We start from the raw sequence: 26405 nt of genomic DNA, 5'->3' as shown, positions 1-26405 counted from the left end.
GACATACACGTCAACCACATGGGTCTAGGTGTGCATTTGTTTGATTAGAGGAAGAGTCGTTGGCCAATCTCATTTTGATATAGAATGAATAACAACATTGTCAGATCTACTTACATGAATAAACAGCAAAACTCAAAGCAAGGTGTACATGCATAAAAAACTTAAGAAGAAGACTACTGCTTTTATTTTTTTAAAACTCAAAAAATGTTTAGTGCAAAAATTACATTGTGAGGAGAACTTAAATTTGAGAGCCATATTTTTTTTTTTTTTTTGGGTAGAAAAATTTGAGAGCCATATGGGCTGTACAAAAAGGCCATCCTACGTAGCAAGCTGCTCATGAAAACTAAAGCTTAAAACCCAAATGGATAGAAATTATTTTTGTTTATAGTCACTGCTGTCCTTGTAATAATTGTTTCTTCTTTCTTCTACTTTGCAGTTTGAACTTTGAACTCCACTTGCGAGTACAGGAGAGAGAGAGAGAGAGAGAGAGAGAGAGAGAGAGAGAGAGAGTTATGGCGACAGAACGAAGTAGAGGAAGAAGATGAAGAATAAGAAGCAGCCGAAGAGAATAAGTTATTTTCAGAGATGAACAACATCAACAACGTAAAGCACGATCTGGACCCCCACAGTGACCACAGCTCCGACCACTTCTCTCAACACCTCCAGCCCCCACAACCCCAACGTCGTCCCCGTGGCTTCGCTGCCACCGCCGCTGCGGCGGCAGCCGTGGGCGTCTCCTCCGTTGGCAAAGGAAAGAAAGAGAGAGAAAGAGAAAAAGAACGCACAAAGCTTCGTGAGCGTCATCGCCGTGCCATCACCAGTCGTATGCTCTCAGGTCTCCGTCAGTATGGAAACTTCACCCTCCCCGCCCGTGCCGACATGAACGACGTCCTCGCCTCACTTGCTCGCGAGGCCGGTTGGACTGTGGAGCCTGACGGCACCACATATCGACAATCTCCTCCTCCTTCTCAAATGGTTGGTTATATTTCTATTTTTCCTTTTTCAATTACTTTAGTTTCTGCTTTTTGGGTTTTCTTTTCTACTTCAATTGCTTTTTACTTGGATTGATAATTGAATTGAGGGACGACTGTTCTTCTCTTCAAGCTAATTTAATGGTATTTTATGTTACTTTTGAAATTTGGTTAATTTGATTGGGTCAATTGTTCGTTTTTATTTAGCTTGCTTCTATGACGAAAATGTCGCTGATTTCAGTTCCACTGGAATCGGGGAATTACCGACTTTTCCTTGGGGAATCAGGATTTTGTTTGTTTCTTAACTTCTTATTAACATTGACAGGTTGGAGTTCTTACTGTTTAGAGGCTTTTGTAATTTTATAGATACTTTTTGTTTGATTGTTTTCCCTTCAACCACATTATCAATTTTCTATTCCCATATGATATTTCAACCTAACAGTTCATTATGTGAGCTTATTTTACTGTATCTGTGGGTAGTTCTTTGATGGAAATATTGCATTAAAAATCCCCTTCTTTTATGAGAGAATCTGCACACAAGTCTTACTGAACTTGCGTAATGACGTTTGTATGTTAATTCTAACTGCACATTTCCAGAAGAAAGAAGTTAAATTTGGTCTTACTGTTTTGAAATAAAAAAAAAAAAAATCCCAGAAAAATGCTCCACTCATTTCAAATCCTTGTTTCCTTTTATTTAGGTTGCATGAATTGATTGAGGAAAGTGATTTGTCGCAAAGGTTTTGTGCAAGAAAAAAAGGACCCAAAATGGTTTTCCTCCGTCATGGGTGTGATGGAATAGTTCCCACCCTTCTTCTTATTGTCACCAACAAAAATAGAAGTAAAAAATAAAATACGCCAGTGTAAAAGGAGAGAAACTCAGCTGGAAGAGATACCATTTTGATCTTCCCTGACACTTTGTTTAGAAGCCAAAGACCATTCAATTAGCTACTGTTTAATGCCAGCGCATATTCTGGGAGAACTGTAGAGTTATTCTTAACATCCCTTCTATTCCTCTCCTTCCAAAGTCCCAAAATCACATATGGTAGTAATTTCCACGCTGCAGTTCCTAGTTCAGCAAAAGATCCATTTATTTCATTGTAAAAAGCTTGCCTGGAAATTTAGTATTTATAAATTTTGTTTTATTTTTCTGCCATTTGCCATTTCTTTGTTGGACTGAACAAGGAAGTATATCTGGTTATGGTTAAGTGAGGGAAACAATCCAACCATATGATGAGGGTGGACCATGGTTCTTAATCTCAGTTGAAACTTCATTTCGTGGTATTGACCAAGCCCAAGACGAGATGTATGGTTGAATTGGATTTGTACCTGGAATGTTAGATCTTTCCCTTTTTCATTGGCATGGCCAGTATCTGTCTTCTCCCCCTGAAGTTGAACATAATCAATGACTAAAGGGCTGAGACATATTGCACCATTAGAAGGAAGCTCTCCCTCAACACGCTCCCCCTGAAGAGAAGACTAGTAATAGGACTCAGTTTCATTAATAGGTATCTGCTTTCTCGCTCCGAGAAGTGCATTGTTGGAACTGGGTTGGAACGCTAAGCGGCTTTAGACTCGGGGGACATCCATTTTAACTAGTAAGCGGTGGGAAGGAGGATGATAACATTTTTGTCCCTTTTGAGAGGAAGAAAACCTAAGGAAGATATAACGAAGAACCTTCAAATCCAATTTTGATCGAGAGGGAAGGGAATTATGAGCAAAACAAACACTACCAAACACCCTGAGAGGAAGATGAGAGGCAAGAGAGGGATCCGGAGTAGACTGATTTTGAAGTCTAGGACATTGGAAGGAATTCGGTTATTAAGGAAAGCAGCAGTAAGGACTGCATTACCCCTATTGAGTTTAGCACTAAACTCTGAAACCGATAGGGGCCAATAGGGGTATTTTGGGTCCCATCGGCTCCTATATTTCTGTGATGTGGCTTGTAATTGGGCAATGGGGGTACTATAGTCTTTTACTTTCAGCATTATTTTAATATAAGTAAAGGACTAAAACCTGCGATCAACCTATTCTGGTAAGATCGCAGGTTTCTTCTCATCTTTTAGGAGTCTCCTTCGGTTGTACCTCTCTCCCTTCTCTCTCCTTCTTTTCTCTCTTTCTTTTTCTTTTGGTTTGATTACAAGGTATCTAGGATTGTAACATGGTATCAGAGCCTCTGTAATTAAATCAAGCTTTTCAAAATCCTCCCTGCTGATCTCGGTTTTGTGCTGAAATCTTCTGGTGTGTAGCCACCTATTGCTGCATCTATTATGGATTAAATCACATGGAGTGATTTATTTGGTGAATGGATCGTGCTCTATTGGTACTATGCTAAAGATTTGAAGAACTTGAACTACAACCATCTTCTTCTTTCCTTTATCAAATCCGGGTCTCTTGGGTGAAAGCCAGATATCCAGTCGTTGTGGTTCAGGTTGGTTTGCTATTTTTCTTAGTATTTTTGGGTGAAATCCAGATATCGGCGACTCTATTTGTGGGTGAAGTATTTTTGGGTGAAAGCTAGATATCGGCGACTCTATTTGTCTACTTTATTTTTGGTTCTCATGGACGAGACCAAGTCTACTACCTCTGTGACTATTGCATCTGCCTCGGACAATGTCAATGTTCAAATTACTTCTATTACTCAAGGGAAGCTCGAATTACCTACTTTGGACTCAATCTGTGAAGGTTTACCTTATGGCCAAGAATAAATTTAAGTATACTACTTCTGATTCTCCTTCATCATCTGACAAGGGTTATGATGAATGGATGAAGGAGAATGCTTTGATTTTAATTTGGTTGTGGAATAGTATGGAACCAGATGTTGCTGCCAATGTCATGTTTCACTCTACTGCAAAGGGAGTATGGGACGATTTGAAGGAAACTTACTCTCAAGAAAAGAACATGACCTATATCTATGATATTTGTGAGAAGTTCCAGTTTCTTCAGTCTGACAAATCTCTTTTAGAGTATTGTAATACTTTCAGGGGGAATGGTTGAAGAACTTAATGTTTTCCAGCCCTTGACCACAGACATTGACAAATTGAAAGCTCAGCGGAATGAGTTTTTTGTTTTCAAATTTTTTGCTGGTTTGAATAATGATTTGAAGGCAATGAAGGGCCATTTACTTGCAGGCGATACTGTTCTTACTCTGAATGACATTTATTCGCAACTGCAGCATATCACTTCATCAACTAAATCTGATCAGTCTTCTAAAGACAATTCTCCCTTCCTTGCCAATCGTAGACGTGGTCGTGGTCGTGGATCGGCTAGTCGAGGTTCTAGTGGACATCATTCTGATTATGCAGCCCGCCAGTGCACTTATTGTGGGAAGCCCATCCATACTATAGAGACTTGTTGGGAAAAGCATGGCATGCCAGAGTGGGCAACCCAGTTGGCCAATCATGTAGTGTTAGATGATGGTACTGACACAGTGTCTTTTGTTGATGCTAAACCGAGACCTTCTTCAGGAGATTCATCTACCAGTCTGCGTGATGACATCAATCAGTTACTCCGGTGCTTGCACACTCTTGAGGCATCCTCTAATACATCCAATGGTGGGTCTACATCTGCTGCCACTTTAGGTCATGCAGGTACCTCAGCCCTTCTTACCACTACCTCTATCCCTTGGATCATTGATTCAGGTGCTTCTGCCCATATGACTGGTAAGTCATCACTTTTTAAAACCTTTTCTTCTAGTACCAGTCCGACATCTGTTATTCTTGCCAACGGTGCTTCTACACCGGTTCTCGGTCATGGTACTATGTCACCCACATCCTCGCTGAATTTATCTTCTGTGTTACATGTTCCACAATTCCCATTAAGTCTTCTTTTTGTGAGCCAATTAACTAGGTCATTAAATTGCTTAGTAACCTTCTTTCCCTCTTACTGTGTTTTTCAGGATCTTCACACGAGGAAGACGATTGGTGGAGGGTGTGAAAAAGATGGTTTATATTATCTCAACTGTGGTTCTCATACTTCTTCTGCTGCTGCTATTGCTGTTGGGGATGTGACTCATTTCCAATGGCACTGTCGTTTAGGACATTTATCTTTAGCTAGGTTGAAACTTTTATTTCCTAGTTTTAAGTCTGTGATTAGGTTAGAATGTGAGGCTTGTGAGTTAGAAAAACATCACCATGTGTCCTTCCCGTCTCGCTCTGTGTCTCGTAGTCCATCTTTATTTTCCTTAGTCCATTCTGATGAATGGGGTCCTTGCAGAGTTAGTAATAGATTTGGTTTTCGTTATTTTGTGACTTTTATGGATGATCATTCTCGCCTTACATGGCTTTATATGTTAAAGGACAGATCTGAATTTTTATCTGTGTTTCAGCAGTTCTATAATGAAATAAAAACTTAGTTTGGCATTTTGATTAAGATTTTTCGTTCTGATAATGCTTTAGAATATGCTCAAACTGATATTTCTCATTTTTGTGCCAACTGTGGGATGATACACCAAACTAGTTGCGTCTATACCCCACAACAAAATGAGGTAGCAGAGCGGAAGAACCGACATCTACTCGAGGTTGCCCGTGTTATTATGATTCATATGCATGTTCCTAAGCATTTTTGGTGGGATGAGGTTTTAACTGCATGTCACTTCATTAATCGTATGCTATCTTTAGTGCTTGCAGATATATCTCCTTTTTCTATTATGTTCCCTACTTTGCCAAGTTTTCCTGTTCCTCCTCGAGTCTTTGGCTGTGTGTTTTGTCCATAATTTGTATGTGTAAGTAGATAAACTGTCTCCTAGGTCTACTAAGTGCATTTTTTTGGATTATTTACGTACTCAGAAAGGGTATAAGTGCTATAACTCCATTACTCACAGGAACTTTGTTAGTGCCGATGTGACATTCTTTGAAGGCACATCATTCTTTTCTCCTCAGGTGTCCCAGTCTGGTATGGAGTGGACTTCTCCATCTCCTCCACCCATTCCATCTCTCATACCCTTCCTTGATGTGCCCAGTGCCAGTGACTCACCTCTACAGCTTTATCAGCGCAGGAAGGTTGGATAGCTGAGTGGAGAAACCAATGCTCCAAATGATTCACTTCCTCCACTGCCGCCTTTCTCTGGTGAAGCTGCTCCTCCTGCTCCTCCTGATGACTTACCAATTGCTTAAAGGAAAGGTACATGTTCTTGCATTAAAAAATCTATGGTTGTGTATTCTATTGATAACTTTGTTTCTTTGTTTCATCTTCCCTCTCCCATCCATGGTCTTGCCTTGTCACTTTCTACTAACCTTATTCCTCACACCCATAATGATGCCCTACCTATTCCTAGATGGAAAGTTGCCATGGATGTAGAAATGGATGCTCTCTTGAGTCATGGTACCTAGAGTCTGGTAGATTTACCTCTTGGTAAGGATTTGGTGAAGTGTCGCTGGGTGTACACTATTAAGTATCACTCTGATGGCTCTGTTGAGCGGTTGAAAGCCCGTTTGATTGCCAAGGGGTATACTCAGACATATGGAGTTGATTATTTTGAGACCTTCTCCCCGGTAGTTAGACTGAACTCTGTTCGTCTACTTATTTCTCTTATTGTCAACTTTGATTGGCCCTTGTTTCAATTGGACATCAAGAATGCCTTATTGTATGGTGATCTACAGGAAGAGGTGTATATGGAGCAACCTCCTGGTTATGTTACTTAGGGGGAGAATAAAGGTTGTGTGTGTCGCTTACACAAGGCTATCTATGGACTTAAATAGTCCCCTCGGGCATGGTTTGACAAGTTCAGTGTTACCATAGTTACTTGTGGATTTTCTCAGTGTTATTCTGATCATTCTGTCTTTGTTTGTCATAGAGGTGATAAACTGGTTGTCTTGGTAGTTTATGTTGGTGATATTATTCTTACTGGTAATGATGAGGTAGGAATTTCTGAAGTGAAAGCTTATCTACAGCAACACTTTCAGACCAAGGACTTGGGCCAACTTCACTATTTTCTTAGGATTGAGGTGATCTGATGTAAGAAAGGGATCAGTCGGTCTCAAAGGAAATACGTGTTGGACCTTTTATCTGATACTGGCATGCTTGCATCCAAACCTGTTGATATCCCTATGGATCCTCACCAAAAGTTTGGTGTTAATGATGGTGAACCTTTTCAGGATGTGCATTAGTATAAGAGTTTGATTGGCAAGTTGATTTATCTTACTGTAACACGTCCTGACATCTCCATTGCTGTTGGAGTCCTTAATCAGTTTATGCAGTCTCCTCAGAAAGCATATTGGGATGCTACTGTCCGTGTTCTTCGTTATCTAAAGGGTTCTCCTAGAAAAGGGTTGATCTATTGTCCTAATCGGCATATGGAATTAGTTGGCTATTTTGATGCTGATTGGGCCGACTCTGCTAATGATTGGAGATCTATTACTGTTTATTGTATATTTGTTGGAGGTAATCTGGTTACATGGCGTAGTAGGAAACAGACTATCATTGCCCGATCTAGTGCAGAAGCATAATATAGAGCTATGGCTTATACCGCTGCTGAGTTAATGTGGCTACGGTCTTTACTTTTGGAGTTGGGATTTCCAGTGACTAAGCCTATGCAGATGTATTGTGACAACCAAGCTGCGGTGTACATTGCTAGTAATCTAGTCTTCCATAGAGGACTAAGCACATAGAGGTGGACTGTCACTTTGTTCGTGATGCTGTTCTGAAGAAGCTGATTGAGACTCCTTTTGTTCCTTCATCAAATCAGTTGGCTGATATGTTTACTAAGTCACTGTTTGCTCCTAGTTTTCGTAATAGTTGTACCAAGCTGAGCATGGGTGATGTGTATGCTCCAGCTTGAGGGGGAGTGTTGCGCTAATCTAAAACCGATAAGGGCCGATAGGCGTATTTTCAGTCCTATCTGCTCCCATATTTCTATGATGTGGCTTTTCTTGTAATTGGGCAATGGGGGTACTATTGTCTTTTACTTTCAACATTATTTTAATATAAGTAAATGACTAAAACCTGCGATCAACCTATTTTGGTAAGATCGCAGGTCTCTTCTCATCTTTTGGGAGTCTCCTTCGGTTGTACCTCTCTCTTCTCTCTTTCTTTTTCTTTTGGTTTGATTACAAGGTATCTGGGATTGTAACAACCCCAATAGAATTTAGGGACATGGGTGCTAAACATCAAGGAACGAGTGACTACAAGAAAATGTTGATTCTTCCTTTTTAGAATACCATTTTGTTCAGGGGTATGAACACAGGAGGTTTGGGACAAAATATTGTGTTCATCAAGGTTTTGAAGGAAATAGCCATCTATATATTCAGTTTGTTTTTGGTCCTTAAAATATGAACATGGGCATTGAACTAAGTCCGGATAATGGTATGAAAGGACGGGAAACTACTTAGTTTGGAAGAGATAGACCCAAGTCAAACAAGTAAAAATTGCCAATAAAGGTAATAAACCATCTAAACCCATCTGAGCAACAGCCTTAGAGGGATCCCCATAAGTCCGAATGAATAATAGAAAATGTTACGTTGCTTTTACTATCACTAGGAGAAATAAGGAGACCGGGTGTCCTTTGTAAGTTCACAAATATCACAAGCAAACATATCCAAGGTACAATGCTCTATTAAAGACGAAAATAAACAACTTAAAACACGGAAGGATGACCAAGATGACTATGCCATTGATGCAATTGAGTGAGAGCTCTGTCTGCACAGAGAATATGAATTGAAATCAGGGAAGGAGTAGCAGTGATACCTGGGTCCAAGTAATAAAACTCATCACATACCCTACCATATCCATTCTATGTTCCCATTGCCAGATCCTGAAAAACTCAATGAGTAGAATAAAAGTGAACACAATAATTAAGGTCAACAGTGAGATGATAAATGGAATGTAAATTGGCACAAAGGTTTGGGTCATGGAGAACATAGGACAAGGAGATGGTAGGAGAACAAGAAACAAAACCTTTATAAAAGATAGCGTACAGAGAGTCAGAGACCCACCAGCAACTCGGACCTTTTCCTTACCCACACAAGGGAGATAGGTACGAAACATGTTTGAGGAACTATTCATATGATCAAAGGCCCAAGAATCAAGGAGCCATAAGGGAGTAGAACGTGAAGAAATATGCCAGATACTTGATTGGGATAAATGAGAAGCTGTTGTAGTGGAAGAAGCAATGGTGGGAGTTGCTGTACCAAGCTTTGTCATCATACATTGGAGAGAAACCATCTGTTCCTAAGAAAATGGGGAGACCGTAGTAGAAGAAGAACCATCAATTATTTCAGACAGATGAGCCTGAGGGTGAGAAGACCCTTGTTTCCCACCATGCCCCCCCTTAGGGTGACCGTAGTGTGACAAGGATGCCCACAATAATCATACTTAACCAACTCTGATGTAGATCAAGCTGCTAAGACAAAGAACCAAATCTGATTCAACATTGTCCCATTGAACCAACCATCTTGGGTCAATTTCTTGGTTTAGTTCCAGCAGTCTTGGGTTAATTATGAAGCCTAATCAGCAGCATCAATTGGAAAAGTTGCAGCCTTCTAGAAGCACCAGTCTTGCCCATCGATTCTGATTTTGTTCCTTTATGTACGTTAGGCAGCAAGGTATAGCTGGTAGAGAGTTTCTAGAAGCACAGCTCAACAAAGGAGAAGAGATTGATTCTCAAGTGATTTTGGGTTTATTTCCTTTTATATGTTTGCTTAGTTAGTTAGGTGCTAGTTTTCTTTATTGATGTCTTGATAAAAAAAAGTAGTTAGTAGTTTCTTGTCAAACAAGTAAGTCAGTGATGTAGATTAGTCACTTAATGGGCTTATTTTATTGCAAATAAGCCTTGGGTTGGGTTATGTATGTGTTGGGCCTTTGATCCCATGGATTTTCTTTGTAATGGACCACTTTAATGTACCTAAAATATGGGTTAGAAAGTATGAAACGGGATTTAATTCATTAGTTTAGTTAGGGTCCTGTTTTGAGTCTATTTCCTTTGTTATTCCAGTTTCCTAGTCAGTTTAGGTTTTCCAGTTAGTTAAGGATTGGGTTAGGCCTTTCCTTTTTAGGATTTGAGTCAGTTTTGAGTCTTCTATATAAGTTTGTAAGTGGCTACAACAATGAACACGAATTTATTGATGAAAAAAAAAAGAAAAAAAAAAGATGGTGTATGCTATTGTAGGTGAGATGACTAAATCAGTGGGTGTGATGCCCATTCACTAGTTCTTCTTCCCCCTTCTCAACCCTCTATCGAATTTTTTCTTTTCTTTATTCTCTTATTTTTTGTATATTCATTCTTTTAGTCCCTAAATCTGATTTATATTGAATTTAGTAAAGATCTTGCCTGAGATTGGATCACTTGTGATTCGATCTTATATTAAGTGGTATCAAAGCTATGGCTGAAGAGAGCTCCAAACAAATTTCACTGGAGGATGTTTGGAAATCCCTCCAACGGCTAAACACAAGGCTTGATACTATAAGCCTAAAGTTCGAAGAACTGAAGGAGGCTACTGTTGCACAATCTAATGCTCAGCCGTGTTATTTTCGTGGGGAATTCCTTGAATGGGTGCATGAATTGGACGTGTACTTTGATAATTACAACTTGACAGAGACACAAAGACTCCAATATGTATGTTCCCAGATGAGTGATTGTGTTCGAATACAATAGAGAATCCGTGAAAAGCAACTTCAAGCTCAAGGGCATGAGCCTAAAACTTGGGACGAGATTTAGTATGAATTAGCAGACATGTATCTATCTAAATGTGAACGAAGTATGTACTTTCTTCCACCAGAGTTCCCTCCAATTATACCCAAAAAGCTACCCACAGGTGAAAAGAGCATGAAGGAATTGCTTGACGACGTGGCCACTATGTTGCAACAAATTGTAAAGGAGCAACAAAAGAAGACACCTCTAACCAATGAACCAACGTCAAAAGCTGAGGTTAGTGTTGAAGAAATTCCAACAATTCCTATTGTCAAGGAAGAGCTAGTCATTCATGTTCCCATCAATGAGACTCACGTGGAAGAATTCAAAAGCAACAAGGATCATGAGGTTGTGCCGTTGTGACTGAGGAACTTGACACTATAACAACTGTGATGATTGTGAACAGTTAAGAGGAAGATCCTAAGGGGTTCAAGAATGAAGTTGTGTTTGAACCATCAACGGAACCGATTAAGAACCACCAGGTAGATGAACCAAAAGAGATTTATGTTGCATTGAAGTCTGAAGAGGTTGAAGGTACATATGACCCTATGGATACATTCGACGATGTTGAGGTTGAGCATGTGGAGTTTGTCATCCCATTAAAGTATCTTGAATATTGAGCTCCTCATATTCTAGACTACATCCTTATTATCAAAGAGCTACTTGAATTTTTCTACGGCTTGAAGAGGGACATGCACCATCCTAAAATCACCCTTACACAATACAAAATTCGAGGAGGAATTTTTTTTGAGAGAAGGCGAGTTGATGTAGATAAGTCACTTAATGAGCTTATTTTATTGCAAATAAGCCTTAGGTTGGTTATATATGTGTCGGGCCTTTGATTCCACGAGTTTTCTTTGTAATGGGCCTAAAATATGGGTAGAAAATAGGGAAACATGATTTAATTCAGTAGTTTAGTTAGAGTCCTGTTTTGAATCTATTTCCTTAGTTATTTCAGTTTCCTACTCAGTTTAGGTTTCTCAGTTAGTTAGGGATTGGGTTTGGCCTTTCCTTGTTAGGGTTTGGGTTAGTTTTGAGTCTTCTATATAAGTTTGTAAGTGGCTACAACAATGGACACGAATTTATTAAAAAAAAGATGGCTTATGCTGTTGTGGGTGAGATGCCTAAATCAGAGGGGGAGATGCCCATTCATTAGTTCTTCTTCCCCCTTCTCAACCCTCCATCGAATTCTCTTTCTTTTCTTTATTCTCTTATTTGTTGTGTATTCATTCTTTCGGTCCTTGAATTTGGCTTATATTGAATTTAATAAAGATCCTGCCTGGGATTGGATCACTTGTGATTCGATCTTACATTAGTCAGTTTAGGATATTGTTAAGTCAGTTACAAGGCTAACAATTTCAGTTGGTTAGAAGGACAAGACAACCCTGTGGTAGCTTCTTAAATGAGTTTTCTGAACAGAACTGTGATTCATCATAACTTCCTGATCTGGGATCAGTTTCCACCATAGTTTGGGGTATTTCTTAGCACCATAAAGGAGTCCTTTAACCAGAAGAGAGAAGTCAAAAGAGCTCTGTAACTGCTGTTCTTGGAAATCACTAGAATTTTCCTATTTTGTTCCAAAATCAAGAAACTCTGGATCTCCCCAACTTGTGATCTGATTCAAGAGCCCTTTAAAGGGATTCTATAGCATCAAAAGAAAGCCCTTCGATTCAAGTTTCAAGGCCACCCATGGGTTGGCTTGCGTTCTAAAGGAAATCACCCAGATTTGTCCCAAATCAAGCCTAATTCAAGATTTTTCATACCTCATCAACCAACCAGCTGCTGCCCTTGATCTTTCGGGGCTTTGTTCATCACACTTAGAGGGAGATTTGATCAGCTTTTGGGCCCCAACCTTGGGTTGTTTTGTGAGTGTTTGAAGAGGGATTAGTGTGCCGCAGGGGCACATTGGGTTTTTCCCTCTCCACCAACCCTGATTATAGTGGGGCGGCTGGATGGGGGGTATAGTTGTAAACACTTTATTTGTTTTGTTTTGTACTCCTATCATGACTCTATCATGATAGTCATGACTCCTATCATGATTCTATCATGATTTTATATTATAAATAGAGGACTTGTGTGATCAGTTAAAGACACACAAGCATTCTCCCATTTTTCTTGTTAACATAGTATCAGAGCCTAATTTCTGATTTAGGTTTTTAGGTTCTAAGCCCCTTATCCTTTAAAGAAGCGCAGACCTTCACTTTCCCTTCAATTACCTTTATTAGCCTCCATCTTATCCCACCATTGTCCCATTAACTCACCATAGGGAAGCACTAATTAGGTGATTCCTATGAATCTAGTGGCTGTCCTATACCCTACCTTATAAACTAAAACATCAAAAAGCCTTGCAAGAAAATTTGGGTTCTTCACTCTTTGCGATTTTTTTATTCTTCTATTTTATGGAGTGTGGTTTCTTCCTCTTTAAGGAACACATCTCTACCTCTTGAAGATCAAGTACAACTATCTGGAAGGACTCATCATTATCCACGAGATCAAGACCTACACAAATCGATTTGTGCAAAAAAAAAAAAAAAAAAAAAAAAAAAAAAAAGGGTTTTCCTCTAAAACACTGAAAAAATCGATTTTTGGGACTCCCTCCTCAGAATTGGCTGAATTTTTGAGATCATCATCACCATTATAGAGGATATCGACTAGACTTGTGGCCCCATCTGCTAAGTGTCTATCAAATCTCCCATCTTCTTTGACAATTAGGGTTTTCTCCCAAAACCCTAATTTGCTTACCTTAACAGTTCTTCATCAAGCTATGATATTATTTGGAGTACCTCGCTACCCTTACTGGGTAATTTGATCCAAGTATAGATACTTTCTAACAGTTGATTTTGAAGATTTGGTATTTCTCTCTCATTGTCGATTATTTACTAGTTCAATTATGTCTGAAGTAACTACTGTGGCCTATGTGTCTGATGGACAAAGTCGCAATGGCTACATGCCTTTCGGTACTAGCTCTGTGAAATTGGACGGAACTAATTACCTCGTCTGGTCCATATCTACATATCTTTCTATTTCTAATTGAGCCTCACTGGACACATTACAGGGAAATTGAAGAAACCCTCTGATGAGGGTACCCGTCAGGATAAATGGGTCACTAATAAATCCTTGGTAATGTCTTACTTGATTGGTTCTATTCATCAATATATTTCTCGAGGATTTTTGCTATTAGATACTGCTTCTCAGATTTGGGCTGCTGCCAAGGAAGCTTATGGGCATCTAGGGAATGACGCTCAAGTATTTGAACTTCGCAAGAAGGTTCGTACCACTACCCAGCAGGAACTCTCTGTGTCCAAATATTATGCAGAACTTCGAGCTCTATGGTATGAACTGAACCATTATGTATATTATAATCCCAAAAATGCTGAAGGTAGTACTACTTACACCAAACATGTGGACAAAATTTGGGTGTATGATTTCTTGGTAAAGTTGAGTATGGTCAGATTTGTGTTCAGATACTTAGCGAATCTCCCTTCCCTACTATGGAACAGTCCTTTGCTATGGTTTATACGGAGGAATGTCGCCGTATCTTGATGTTACATACTCCTATTGATGAAAAATCAGCTTTATAGATTGTATCCACTATTACCTCTGAAGGAGCAAATCGAACTGGTGATTCCACCAAGGAGATTGTTAAATGTGAACACTGCCACAAACCATACCATACCAAGGCTAACTGTTGGAAGCTCCATGGAAAACTTGCTGATTTTGAGACAAAGTGTGCTCGGGGTCGATCCAAAACTAAAGCCCATCAGGCTGAGACTGTGGACACTCCACCTGCAACTGATATTGGATTCTCCCAAGAGGAACTCCAGGCTTTTAGACGTATGCTCAAGGCTTCCAATTTTTCAACTCCTGCCAATTTAGTCCAAGGTTCCAATTTTTCTCACTCAAGTATTTTATTTGGTGGTCATTGTGCATCAGTCGTCTCCACTCCCTGGATCATTAACTCCGGTGCCACTGATCACATAACCGGTTCCTTTAGTTTATTTCACTAGTAGTCACCCACCTCAGGCAGAGATAAAGTTAGGGTAGCAGATGGCACCCTATCATCTGTCTCCGGAAAGGGTTCTATTAAGTGTTCTCCTTCTATACCTCTGTCTTCAGTTTTACATATCCTTAATTTTTCTACTAATTTTCTATCCATTAGTAGTCTTACTAAGGACCTAAACTATAAAGTAACCTTTTTTCCTTCCCATTGCATTTTCTAGGATATGGAAATGGGGAAGACGATTGGATGTGGTAAGGTGTAGGGTGGTCTTTGATGATGGTTGTCTCCTTACTGCTGTAGCATCAACAACTCCTCGTCAGCTAGACTCTGCTTCTTCTGAATTGACTCAATGGCACCGTCGTTTGGGACACCCACCAATTGGGACCTTATCTCTTTTATTTCCGCATTTAGTTAAATCATGTACTAGGGATGAACTCTTTTGTGAGGTTTGTACTCTGGATAAATAGACTCGTTCCAGTTATTTACAATTAAATAAAAAGAAGCTACATTTAAATAAAAGAAGCTCTTCTATTTTTCATTTGGTTTACTCTGATGTATGGGGTCCATCTCTTCCGACATCTATTTCTGGGAAGAGGTGGTTCGTGTCCTTTATTGAGAGTCACACTCTCAAACTACTTGGATTTACATGATGCAGCACAGAAGTGAAGTGTTTGGTTGTTTTCAATGGTTCTATAAAATGATTCAGACTCAGTTCAATGCAACTTTGAAAATTCTGTGTACTAATAATGTAAAAGAGTATATGGAGTGTTAGTTTCAAAAATACCTAGCTGATTATGGGATTCTTCATCAGATAAGCTGTGTTGACACTCTTGCTCAAAATGGGTGGTTGAACGCAAAAATAGGCACTTGTTGGATGTTGCTCGAGCCATGATGTTTGCTAGACAAGTTCCATCTCAGTATTGGAGTGATGTTGTCCTCACAGCAGCCTACCTAATCAATCATATGCCAACTCGTGTCCTCAACTCTCGAACTCCTGTTGAGGTTCTTCAAGGGACTACATCCTTCCTGGTTCCTCCAAAGACTTTTGGGTGTGTCTGCTATACTAGGGATCATCATTCACCAAGAAAATTGGAGTCTCGAAGTACGAAGTGTATCTTTCTAGGTTACTCTCATACACAGAAATGATACAAATGTTACCATCCTCTTACCAGGTATATAATAGTAACAATGGATGTTGTGTTTCATGAATCTGTTGGTTAGTACTCATCGTTACCTCTTCAGGGGGAGTCTGGAGTTACTAGTGAAGAAGAGATGACTCTGAATCTGCTTGCTTCACCAGTATACCCATCATCATCACCTCAAGACCCTCATGCTCCACAAGATAGTGAAGGGGCAGAACTTATTGTTCCAACTCAGGGGGAGATGACTCCAGTTCAGAGAACCATTGGTGAATTTCAGAGACAAATTGATGACTCCACTCTTCAAGTTTATAGTATGGGACACACTAGAAATAGGCAACTTCAGACCATCACCACTACTTCAACACCTTTACACATCCCTTCGCTAGCCCTAGATTCAGAATCGATTGAGCCTCATGCTTCATGTATAATCTCTCCATCTGATCAGCCTATTGACCTTAGAAATGGCACTAGGACTTGTACTCAACACCCTATATCTCATGTTGTTTTATATGATTCCTTTTCTCCTTCCTATCATGCCTTTGTGTCTTCTTTTTCATCTACTTGTGTCCCTAAGAATTGGCAGGAAGCTCTTGTAAAAAAAAATGGAAGGCTGTAATGGAGGAAGAAATGGATGCCTTAGAAAGGAATGCTACATGGGAACTTGTGACTCTTCCACCTTGGAAGAGACTTGTTGGCTGCAAGTGGGTGTTTGTGGTAAAATAGAAGATCAGTGGTTCTGTTGACAGATACAAGGCAAGGCTCGTGGTAAAGGGTTCACTTAGACTTATGGAATCGACTACTAGAAGACATTTGCACCAGATGCCAAGTTGACTTTTGTGCGATTGTTACTCTCATGTGCTGTGAACCTAGGATGGGAACTCCAACAACTTGATGTAAATGATGCTTTCCTCCATGGAGAGCTCGATGAGGAAGTTTATATAGAATTCCACCAGGTTTCTCTAGCACAAGAACTCAAGGCAAGGTCTGTAAGTTGAAACATGCTCTCTATGGTTTGAAGCAGTCACCTAGAGCGTGGTTTGGAAGATTTCACAAGGCTATGGCATCTGTGGGTTATAAGCAAAGTAATGTAGACCACACATTGTTCATAAAGAGGTCTGGTGAAAAAGTTACTATACTCATTGTCAATGTGGAGGACATCATGGTAATATGAAATGATAGCATTGAGATTGATCATCTCAAGGGTTTTCTGGGCAAAGAATTTGAGATAAAGGATCTTGGAAAGTTAAGGTACTTTCTTGGAATTGAAGTTGCTAGGTCCTCAAAAGGCATCTTTCTCTTTCAAAGGAAGTACATGCTTGATCTGTTGTTTGGGACAGGTATGTTGGGTTGTCATTCTTCTGATATTCCTATGGAAGCTAGTAGCCGGCTTAAGGAAAAGGAGGGTGAACCAGTTAACAAAGGCCACTATCAACGGTTGATAGGAAACTGATATATCTCTCACATACACGACCTGGCATTGTTGTGGCTGTAAGTTTGGTCAGTCAGTTTATGTATGATCCCTATTCTTCTCATATGGAAGTTGTTATGCGTATCTTACGATACTTTAAGTCAGCTCCAGGAAAGGAGATCCTTTTAACTCCTCATCATCACCGTCGAGTTGAAGATTATATAGATGTTGATTGGGCTGGCTCACCTGATAGAAAGTCTATCTTTGGTTATTGTACCTTTGTAGGAGGAAATCTTATCACTTGGCGTAGCAAGAAGCAGAATGTGGTGGCTAGATCTAGTGCTGAAGTAGAATTTCGTGCCATGGCATAGGGGATTTGTGAGTTACTATGGTTGCGTACACTTTTGGATGATATTGGTGTACCGGTTCATCTTCCTATGATACTTTACTGTGATAACAATGCTACTATCATTATTGCTCATAACCCAGTACAACATGATCGAAACAAACATGTGGAGATTGATAGGCACTTCATCAAAGAAAAGTTGGATGCTAGTTTGATTTGTGTTCCTTTTGTGAAGTCTGGTGATCAAGTAGCTGATGTGTTCACTAAAGGACTGGTTGGAAAGCTGTTCCATCCTAGTTTAATCAAGTTGGGCATTTGTGATATTTATGCACCAACTTGAGGGGGAGTGTTAGAATAAGGATTAGTGTGCCGTAGGGGCACATTGGGGTTTTTCCCCCCTCCACCGACCTTAATTAGAGTGGGATGGCTGGATGGGGGATATAATTGTAAATGCTTTATTTTTCTGGTTTGTACTCCTATCATGACTCCTATCATATATTATAAATAGGAGACTTGTGTGATCAATTAAAGACACACAAGCATTCTCCCATTCTTTCTGTTTATAGGTGCATACCGATCCAACCATGAAAGTATTCTGCATCACCTCGTCCCTGCTTTTTGATAGGATCAACTCTGGGTGCCTAGACAAAAAGTTTCAGGTTGCCTTGGGGATCTGTGGGTTCCTTGTTGTGTAAGCAACACCTTGACTACTATGCATATGGTAGTAAATAAAGGGGGAATGGATGGTGGCAGCCTAGCACACTGGCAAGGACCTGGCCTGTTATTGCTAGGTCTTGGGATAAAATCCTACCTTCACCTGGAGCTGTTGCTTTTTTTTTTGGAGGGGGGGGGGGGTGGGGGGTGCGGTTGGTTTAAAAAAGAAGTAACAGAGAAATGAGGAGACTAGTGGGGGATTCCAGATGTCTCAATCTATTTTTGTTGTTGGAAGGTGGGGCCGCCAAATATTTTTATTTCCTGGTGAAAGCCACAAAAGTCTAACCAAAGCTAGAGGAGTCATGCCCAATAAAAATTACTTATACACCTTCCTTTACACAAAGTAAATACTTATACACCTCGTCACCTCCCCTCAGTTGGAAGAAGGTATGCCTTCCCAAATCTGAAGGAGGATTAGGGATTAGGAGAATTCAGGATGCTAATTCAGTTGGTATACTCAAGCTTATATGGAAAATTGTGTCAGCATTTGGGCTGATTAGACTCTTTCTGGCCTGCTTAAACCTAACTCTCTTTGGACGGCCCCCTCCATCTCGGATCCATCCTGGATTTGGCAAAAGATTCTCGAGCATAGACCCATTGCCCTCGTTGCCATTTCCTACTCCATAGGAAATGGTCATTCTACATCCCTTTGGAACAACCCATGGCACCCTTCGGGCAATTTATCTCAGCTATTAACCCCCAGAGTGATCTACTCTTCCGGTCTCCCTGCTAATGCAATGGTTTCATCTATCCTTTCTCCCAATGGTGATGCGGATCCGTATTCCAAGGACTGAAATCGGATCGCTTAGGGCCCACAAAAATGACAAATATCTCAATTTAATGGTTGGGGGGCAATCTTGTAAATTCAGGAACACTCAAACACTTAAAAGAGTAGAAAATAATTAATAGGGTCAAACTAGAATAGAAAATAGAAGTGGAGGGGTATTTTTGAAATTACTAATAACTCAGAACAAGAGAAGAATAACAAGTAAGTGAAGGGCAATATGGTCAAACCAGGGGTTTAAAGCCCTAAACAGCCCACAACTCTTCCATCTTCTTGTCCTCCTTGTCGTGAGAACCAGAAACCAGCGGAACTCAACGGCAGCTCTTGCATTCAGATTCAATCGACTCTAAAATTCAAGAATAAGGATCGCCCATACCCATGGAACTGAACCAGCAGCAACAAATCTCGAGCTTAACTGCAGGTCGAGTCACTTACTTCTGGTACTCAAACCAGCGGTAGTTGCTGGCCTTTGATACACAGCCTACTGCTATTTCAAGTATGGAAAATATATAGCAGGGGAATAGGGAAGTGGATTGGAAGAAGAAGAAGATAAGAAAGGCAAGAGAGAAGCAGAATTTCAGAGGGGAAGAAAGAGGAAATCGGTACCCATGGCAACCATGGTTCACACCCAAAATTCTCAACCAAGTTCTAATTCTCCAAAATTCTAAAAACTGAAATTTCTCCATCGATTACATGTCCAATATAAAGGAAAAATCAAACAATTAATGGCAACTACTTGAAAGGAAACTATTCTAAAATCAGAAGCTAGCTAATTTCAAAAGAAATTGTTTCTAAAACAAAAGAAAATCAAATAAAAAAATATTTTTTTCCTAAGTCCATCACCCAACTGCATCAAATGGCTGGTCCCCTCCCTCCTCTATCCCTCTGCTCTTAGATCTTTGGTCCTCCCTTCCCCTTATCCCCCCTGGTCATAGAGGAAGGGAAGACAAATGTATTTGGCTCCCCTACTCTAATGGGATCTTCTCCTCTGCCTCTGCTTGGTCCTATGTTCGGAGCCCCTCCTTGTCTGTCCCCTGGCACAAGTTGGTCTGGTTCAAAGGCCATATTCCCTGACATAGCTTCACCATTTGGCGATGCCTGTCCAACTGTCTTCCCACTCAATCCTTCCTCATTCACTGTCAAATCCCGGCTAATCCTTCCTGTTGCCTCTATCCCTTGGGTTTTGATAATACTCTCCATCTCTTTTCTTTTGCCCATTCTCCTCCCTTGTCTAGAAAGATGTCCTTTCCAAATGCTGGCCATCTCATAGAACCATTCTCCCCTTTGACAGAGAATGGATATGGGTAGACATGACATTCTCGGGCTGCTCCATTTGTGACACTATTGGAAAATTGGCTTTTTGTGCTACTATCAACCATCTTTGGATGGAACGAAATATCCGTAGATGGACCCCCCAAATCCCGATCTCAGGATAAGATTTGGAAAGCTATCTACTTTGATGTTTCTTCTAAAGCCCAAGCCCTTCATGGCCATCACCCCCGCCCTGTCCCTATCTCCCCAAAAAATTCCCACATCATTAACTCTTGGAACCTTCAGGTTGATCTCATCCAACCCTCTTGATGGTGCTGGCCTCCCCCACCCTTGCTGGTTGTGTTGATCCCCCTCTCTTGCTGGTTGGAAAGTAGCCATATTACTGGTCTTGCCCCCATCATCTCACTGTTGGTTTGGTTGTTTGTTTTCTTTAGATTTTGCCTTAGTTTCCCTTGGGTTGGCTTCTCCTTGTTGGCTTAAACATTCCCTCTCTATCTTTCCTCCCTTGTATATTCTTTTCTCTTCTACTTGGTAATGAATTATTTATTCATCCAAAAAAAAAAAAATACTTGCACCTAATACTTTGTCCTATTGTATGGCTATATACCACTCTAACCTAAAAAAATATATGCCGCTTATATTATTATATATGTATAATTATATTATATGATATCAATCAATAATTATGCATGTGTGTGTGCGTGCGTGGGTGTGTGTGTGTGTGTGTGAGGAAATCTTAAATTCACCTACGGTCCAATGAAGTTTCAAAACTAGCCATGTGGCAAACATGGATTGGCTTGAGTGGGTCCAGGTGTGTTGCAGTAGCGCTCCGATGGATCGACCCAAATCCGCTCCAGAACCCGGGCCAAGACCCAGATCCAATTTGGGTTCTAGGTTACTGATTTGGGTATAGGGTTAATAGAATATTCTAGGATTTTATTTTATTTTAAGGATATTTGTTATCTTTTATTTGAGGTTATTTTGGGGTAGCTATTAGGTAAGTAGAAATTCTCAATTTTAGTTTATTGTGTTTCTATTATATTTTAAATTAGGAAGCTTCTTCTATGTTAGATCAATTTCATATTTAGCATTTTCTTTTTTAGTAATTCTTTTTCTACTTATGTTTACAATAATTTTAGTTGATGAATAAAGAAATAAGTGATTGTGAAACTCTCCCCCCCCCCTGCGTGGTTGTCTTCTTCTTCTCTATCTCCCCCCTTTCTTCCTTCTTCTGTGAGGTCTCCTCCCCTCCCCTCTCTCTACTTCCTATTCTTCTCCTTCTTCACTTTCCTGCTGTATTTTCTCTTTCTCTGGGATTATTTTGTTTCTGGCGACAGTTACAGCGTTACACAAGTTCATTGATCTCCCTTGTGTGACCTGATAAGGCTGAAGATTTGTTCGAAGGTTCCCCTCCCTAGGCATTTGAAACCCCAGAAGCTTGACCTTTGTTGAAGCCCCTATAGTGAGATTTGAAGTCATGAACAAATCTCTGTGCACCATCGCCCAGATCTGTTTCAGCAGTCCCAGATCTTGCTTTAACCGGTCGTCTGACCTTATGGTTGCTTGCAATCAAGAGCTCTATGACTGCTGAATTTCTCCCTGAAGTTTCAGCCTCATCTGATCCATATTGAGAGTGTTCTCCCACCCGAAACCCCTTCAGGTCTTCCGCCTCCATCTTCTTGGCTGGAGGCTGAAGACAACCCCCAAAAATAAAGAATCGTGGGTTTACTTTTAGCCCTTATATTCTGTTTTTCCCATAATACCCGCTCCCTTAGTCTTTAATACCTTGTGTCCTTATTTTAACTTTGTTTCCCAGAATACCCTTTAAACCCATCTATGCTACTTTGCTACTTCTAATTGGAAGTTTCTTAGATTTACAATTCTGCCACTCCTTATTAGAACTTCTGGTTAATTACAAAAGTGCCATCCCACCTTGTGAATTTCAATCTATTTACAGGATTGCCACTCGATTGTAAACATCAGCAAATTTACTGTTTTGCCACTTGATCTTAGACTTAAATTGCTTAAATCCTTTAAGTGGACCCACACCCATCCTAGTTGGATCTTTTGGGGCCCACCGGTCCCCCATTATCTGGTATCAGAGCAAATTTCTTGTCAACTCGTTTACCCCGATGGTTGCTTACACCACCCCCTCATCTGAACAGTTGACTCGGTTGCTTCAACAGAGTGAAGAAATCTTAAAAACCCTCCAAGCTAACCAGGTTGTACAGGAAGCACAAGCTGTTACCCTCCAGGACATTAACGCAAGGCTTGATGCCCCAGAGTCATGTATTCGGAAACCCGGTGGACAGCAAGGTCACGTTACTTATGACATCGTGACGACACCTCGAGAACCGTGCCCCCATCTAGAGACCATTACATCAAGCTTTATTGTCGATGTTGAAGATGAATGGGACGATCTGATGAAGGATGTTTCTAAAGAACTGATCGATGACCCGATCTTATTTGTGAAGCCCCACCATCCGATTCCAGTCAAAGTCATATCATTTGTTGACGACCATTTGAAGATCGTGACTGTTGATCACGAGGTGTGTTGGATCTTTACCCTTTTCGAGCCATTGATCGAGGATGCTGATTGAGTGGTGTTGATTCTCTCATTTTATAAAATTCGTGGACGAGTTTTTCTAAACAACAGGGGAGTTGATGCAGCAGCGCTCTGATGGATCGACCCAAACCCGCTCCAGAACCCAAACCAAGACCCAGATCCAATTTGGGTTCCAGGTTACTGATTTGGGTTTAGGGTTAATAGAATATTCTAGGATTTTATTTTATTTTGAGAATATTTGTTATCTTTTATTTTAGGCTATTTTGGGGTTGCTATTAGATAATTAGAAATTCTCAATTTTAGTTTATTGTGTTTCTATTATATTTTAAAGTAGGAAGCTTCTTCTATGTTAGATCAATTTTATATTTAGCATTTTCCTTTTAGTAATTCTTTTCCTACTTATGTAAGGCCATGGGCCACAATAATTTTAGTTGATGAATAAAGAAATAAGTGATTGTGAACTCTCCCCCCCTTGCGTGGGTGTCTTCTTCCCCCTTCTTCTTCTTCTTCTTCTTCTTCTTCTCTATCTCCCTCCTTTCTTCCTTCTTCTGTGAGGTCTCCTCCCCTCCCCTCTCTCGACTTCCTATTCTTCTCCTTCTTCTTCACTTTCCTGCTGTATTTTCTCTTTCTCTGGGATTATTTTGTTTCTGGCGACAGTTACAGCGTTACACAAGTTCATTGATCTCCCTTGTGTGACCTGATAAGGCTGAAGATTTGTTCGAAGGTTCCCCTCCCTGGGCATTTGAAACCCCAGAAGCTTGACCTTTGTTGAAGCCCCTACAGTGAGATTTGAAGTCATGAACAAATCTCTGTGCACCATCGCCCAGATCTTTCTTTCACCGGTCGTCTGACCTTATGGTTGCTTGCAATCAAGAGCTCTATGACTGCTGAATCTCTCCCTGAAGTTTCAGCCTTATCTGATCCATATTGAGAGTGTTCTTCCACCCGAAACCCCCTTCCGCCTCCATCTTCTTGGCTGGAGGTTGAAGACAACCCCCAAAAATAAAGAATCGTGGGTTTACTTTTAGCCTTTATATTCTGTTTTTCCCATAATACCCCCTCCCTTAGTCTTTAATACCTTGTGTCCTTATTTTAACTTTGTTTCCCAGAATACCCTTTAAACCCATCTATGCTACTTTGCTACTTCTAATTGGAATTTTCTTAGATTTACAATTCTGCCACTTCTTATTAGAAACTTCTGGTTAATTACAAAAGTGCCATCCCACCTTATGAATTTCAATCTATTTACAGGATTGCCACTCGAATGTAAACATCAGCAAATTTACTGTTTTGCCACTTGATCTTAGACGTAAATTGCTTAAATCCTTTAAATGGACCCACACCCATCCTAGTTGGATCTTGCCCACCGGTCCCCCATTAAGGTGGTAGAGGACACCATTTCCACCCATCTCACCAGTCTAGATTCAGCCTTAAATGAGCAGGGGAGGAGCTTAGAACTTAGAAGTTAGTCAAACTTTCAAACTTTAACGGGATTGTAAGCCACTAGTATTTTACAGTAATGTTGTAAATTGTTTCACTTTGCACTAGCTTTTAATGCACCTCCACTACTTGTTTGGGGATGAAATTTGACTAGGGAGATAAATCTGAGGACCTCTATGGCTCTATCACACGGATCCACTCCTGTCTGCCTGTGTGCCAGGGATGAGCCTTAATAAACCTCATCTTAATATATATAGGCAATTTGTTTCCAATCATTGAACAGGTAGAGTTAGTTACCTGGTTCAGCTGGCAGTCAGTTTTATCATCATTGGTGGTTTGGTGCTGGAAGTGGAATAACGTGCTCCATCTTGCTTCCCTCCCATCTCTGATGAAAATAAGATGTATTAAGTCCCTAATATGTAATATACGAATCTTTAAAGGGCTGTTTAAATAGATGCCCCTCTATTTTATTTTTTCACATTCATTTTGTTAATCGCTTTTCCCTCATAAATGTTTCTCCCTTACACTCCCCTATTTTATATGGCATACCACCCACGCCTTATGCATGCACTTTGTAGGCACTTGCCAAGGCACCTTGAGTCCTGGACAATGCCTTGACTCATCTTGGTGCCATGATAACTATTAACTTACTACATGAGTGATGAGTCAGGGTAGATGTGGGTGAATCCAGTGCCTAGCACACTGGCTTGCAGGTTCTGCTTGAAGATCAGGTGTCAGAAGGTCAGAGGATCGACTCCTGTCACATGGATGTGTGAGTTGTATTTAGTGTGTTCACCCCCCTTTCTCTAAGTAAAACAAAATATTAGAATATAAATCCTAATAAATAAATAAATAAATAAACTGCTAATATCCTAGTAGACACAAATCTCAATTCAGGCCCAGTTCTCGGTTGGGGCTGTCAAACAGGTTCATTCAGGTCCAAGGAAGTTTGTAATGTGCCCTAGATCTCAGCAGTTAATATTGTGCTCAAAATCTACAATCTGTGAAGTTACAAGGGCATGAACTTAATAGTAATACAAGTTCTCAGTCTATCTTGTGTGCATGTGCTTTAAAGATTCGTCTTCCTTGTGTTTTGTGGGTTAACCCGGCTCTTTGTTTGTGTAACCCTGATGCAATTTCTCATGGAGTCATGGGAGATTTTCCCTGGATCTGTATGAATAAATATGCTTGGTGGAGGCACATCTCCTCCCTCTCTTGTCCAAAAGAAAAAAAATATTTATCTTGAGTGCTCGTGCATGCGCAAAAACAGTCCGTACACTGACCATAAAAAATGTTTTCAGAGTTGGAGGATCAGACTCATTTTCCATATCCATACCCTTGTCTTGTAGTGTCCGACATAAAAACTGTTGGTGGAAACTGTGGAATGATGGGTTTTGGTATATCACAAGGTGAAAATTCTTCTTTTGGATGGTCACTTGCTGAAGTCTTTGCTTTTGATCTTTTGTTTCTCTTTTTGCTTTTGGTCTCCCCTATTTCCCCTGTTACTCCTTTTCTTGGATTTGCCTTATTCTGTCAGGGTTTTACTCTTATATGTGATTCCAAGCCTAGAAAGTTGTAGCCATTGTTTTGAAGGGGGGAAAAAGAGTGAAACACTGTTACAGGCTTACAGCACTAAAATTCATGCATTTATGAGCTTTATTGCAATTACATATTGAATTATTTTGTTTGTAATTTGTTACAGACTCACAATGCAGAATATAACAAATCTTGTGTCTGCAGGCACCGTTTCCTGTTAGGCCTGTTGAAAGCCACCTGTCTGCTAGTCCTCTGAAAAACTGCTCCACTAAACCATCGTTGGACTGCCAGCCATCTGTTCTAAGAATGGATGAGAGTTTATCACCAGCATCCCTTGATTCTGTTGTAGTTGTGGATAGAGATACAAAGAGAGAGAAATATACCACTGTCAGCTCCATCAACTCCCCAGAGTGTTTGGAGGCTGATCAGGTAATGGTTTGTGGTTGTAATGATCTTATTGCACCCAAATGGTTGTTCGTTTTTTGGAACCATAGATATTTCTTTGAACTATTTTTCCTGACAGTTGATGTGAATCTAAATCGTATCCTTATAATTCTGTACCCATAATAACTTTGGTCTACATACACAAGCCTTTTTTTTTTGG

General features: G+C 40.2%; 1 protein-coding gene across 2 annotated transcripts in view; it reads left to right on the top strand.

The window, feature by feature from the left end:
* Positions 1 to 379: 379 nt before the first annotated feature.
* Positions 380 to 26405, top strand: part of LOC122082312 (beta-amylase 8) — a 61258-nt gene continuing 35232 nt past the window's right edge. The window contains exons 1-3 of one of the 2 annotated variants that reach the window (XM_042649778.1): positions 380 to 467; positions 498 to 975; positions 26006 to 26230. In XM_042649778.1, the coding sequence (XP_042505712.1) occupies positions 586 to 975; positions 26006 to 26230 (615 nt within the window). In that variant the 5' untranslated portion in view covers positions 380 to 467; positions 498 to 585. Of the gene's footprint in view, positions 976 to 26005; positions 26231 to 26405 lie in introns of both variants that reach the window. The other variant, XM_042649777.1, reaches the window with a different exon arrangement.

Source organism: Macadamia integrifolia, chromosome 6 (genome assembly GCF_013358625.1).
Source record: "Macadamia integrifolia cultivar HAES 741 chromosome 6, SCU_Mint_v3, whole genome shotgun sequence".
NCBI classification, from domain to species: Eukaryota; Viridiplantae; Streptophyta; class Magnoliopsida; order Proteales; family Proteaceae; genus Macadamia; species Macadamia integrifolia.
This window is presented reverse-complemented; position numbering and strand designations above follow the sequence as displayed.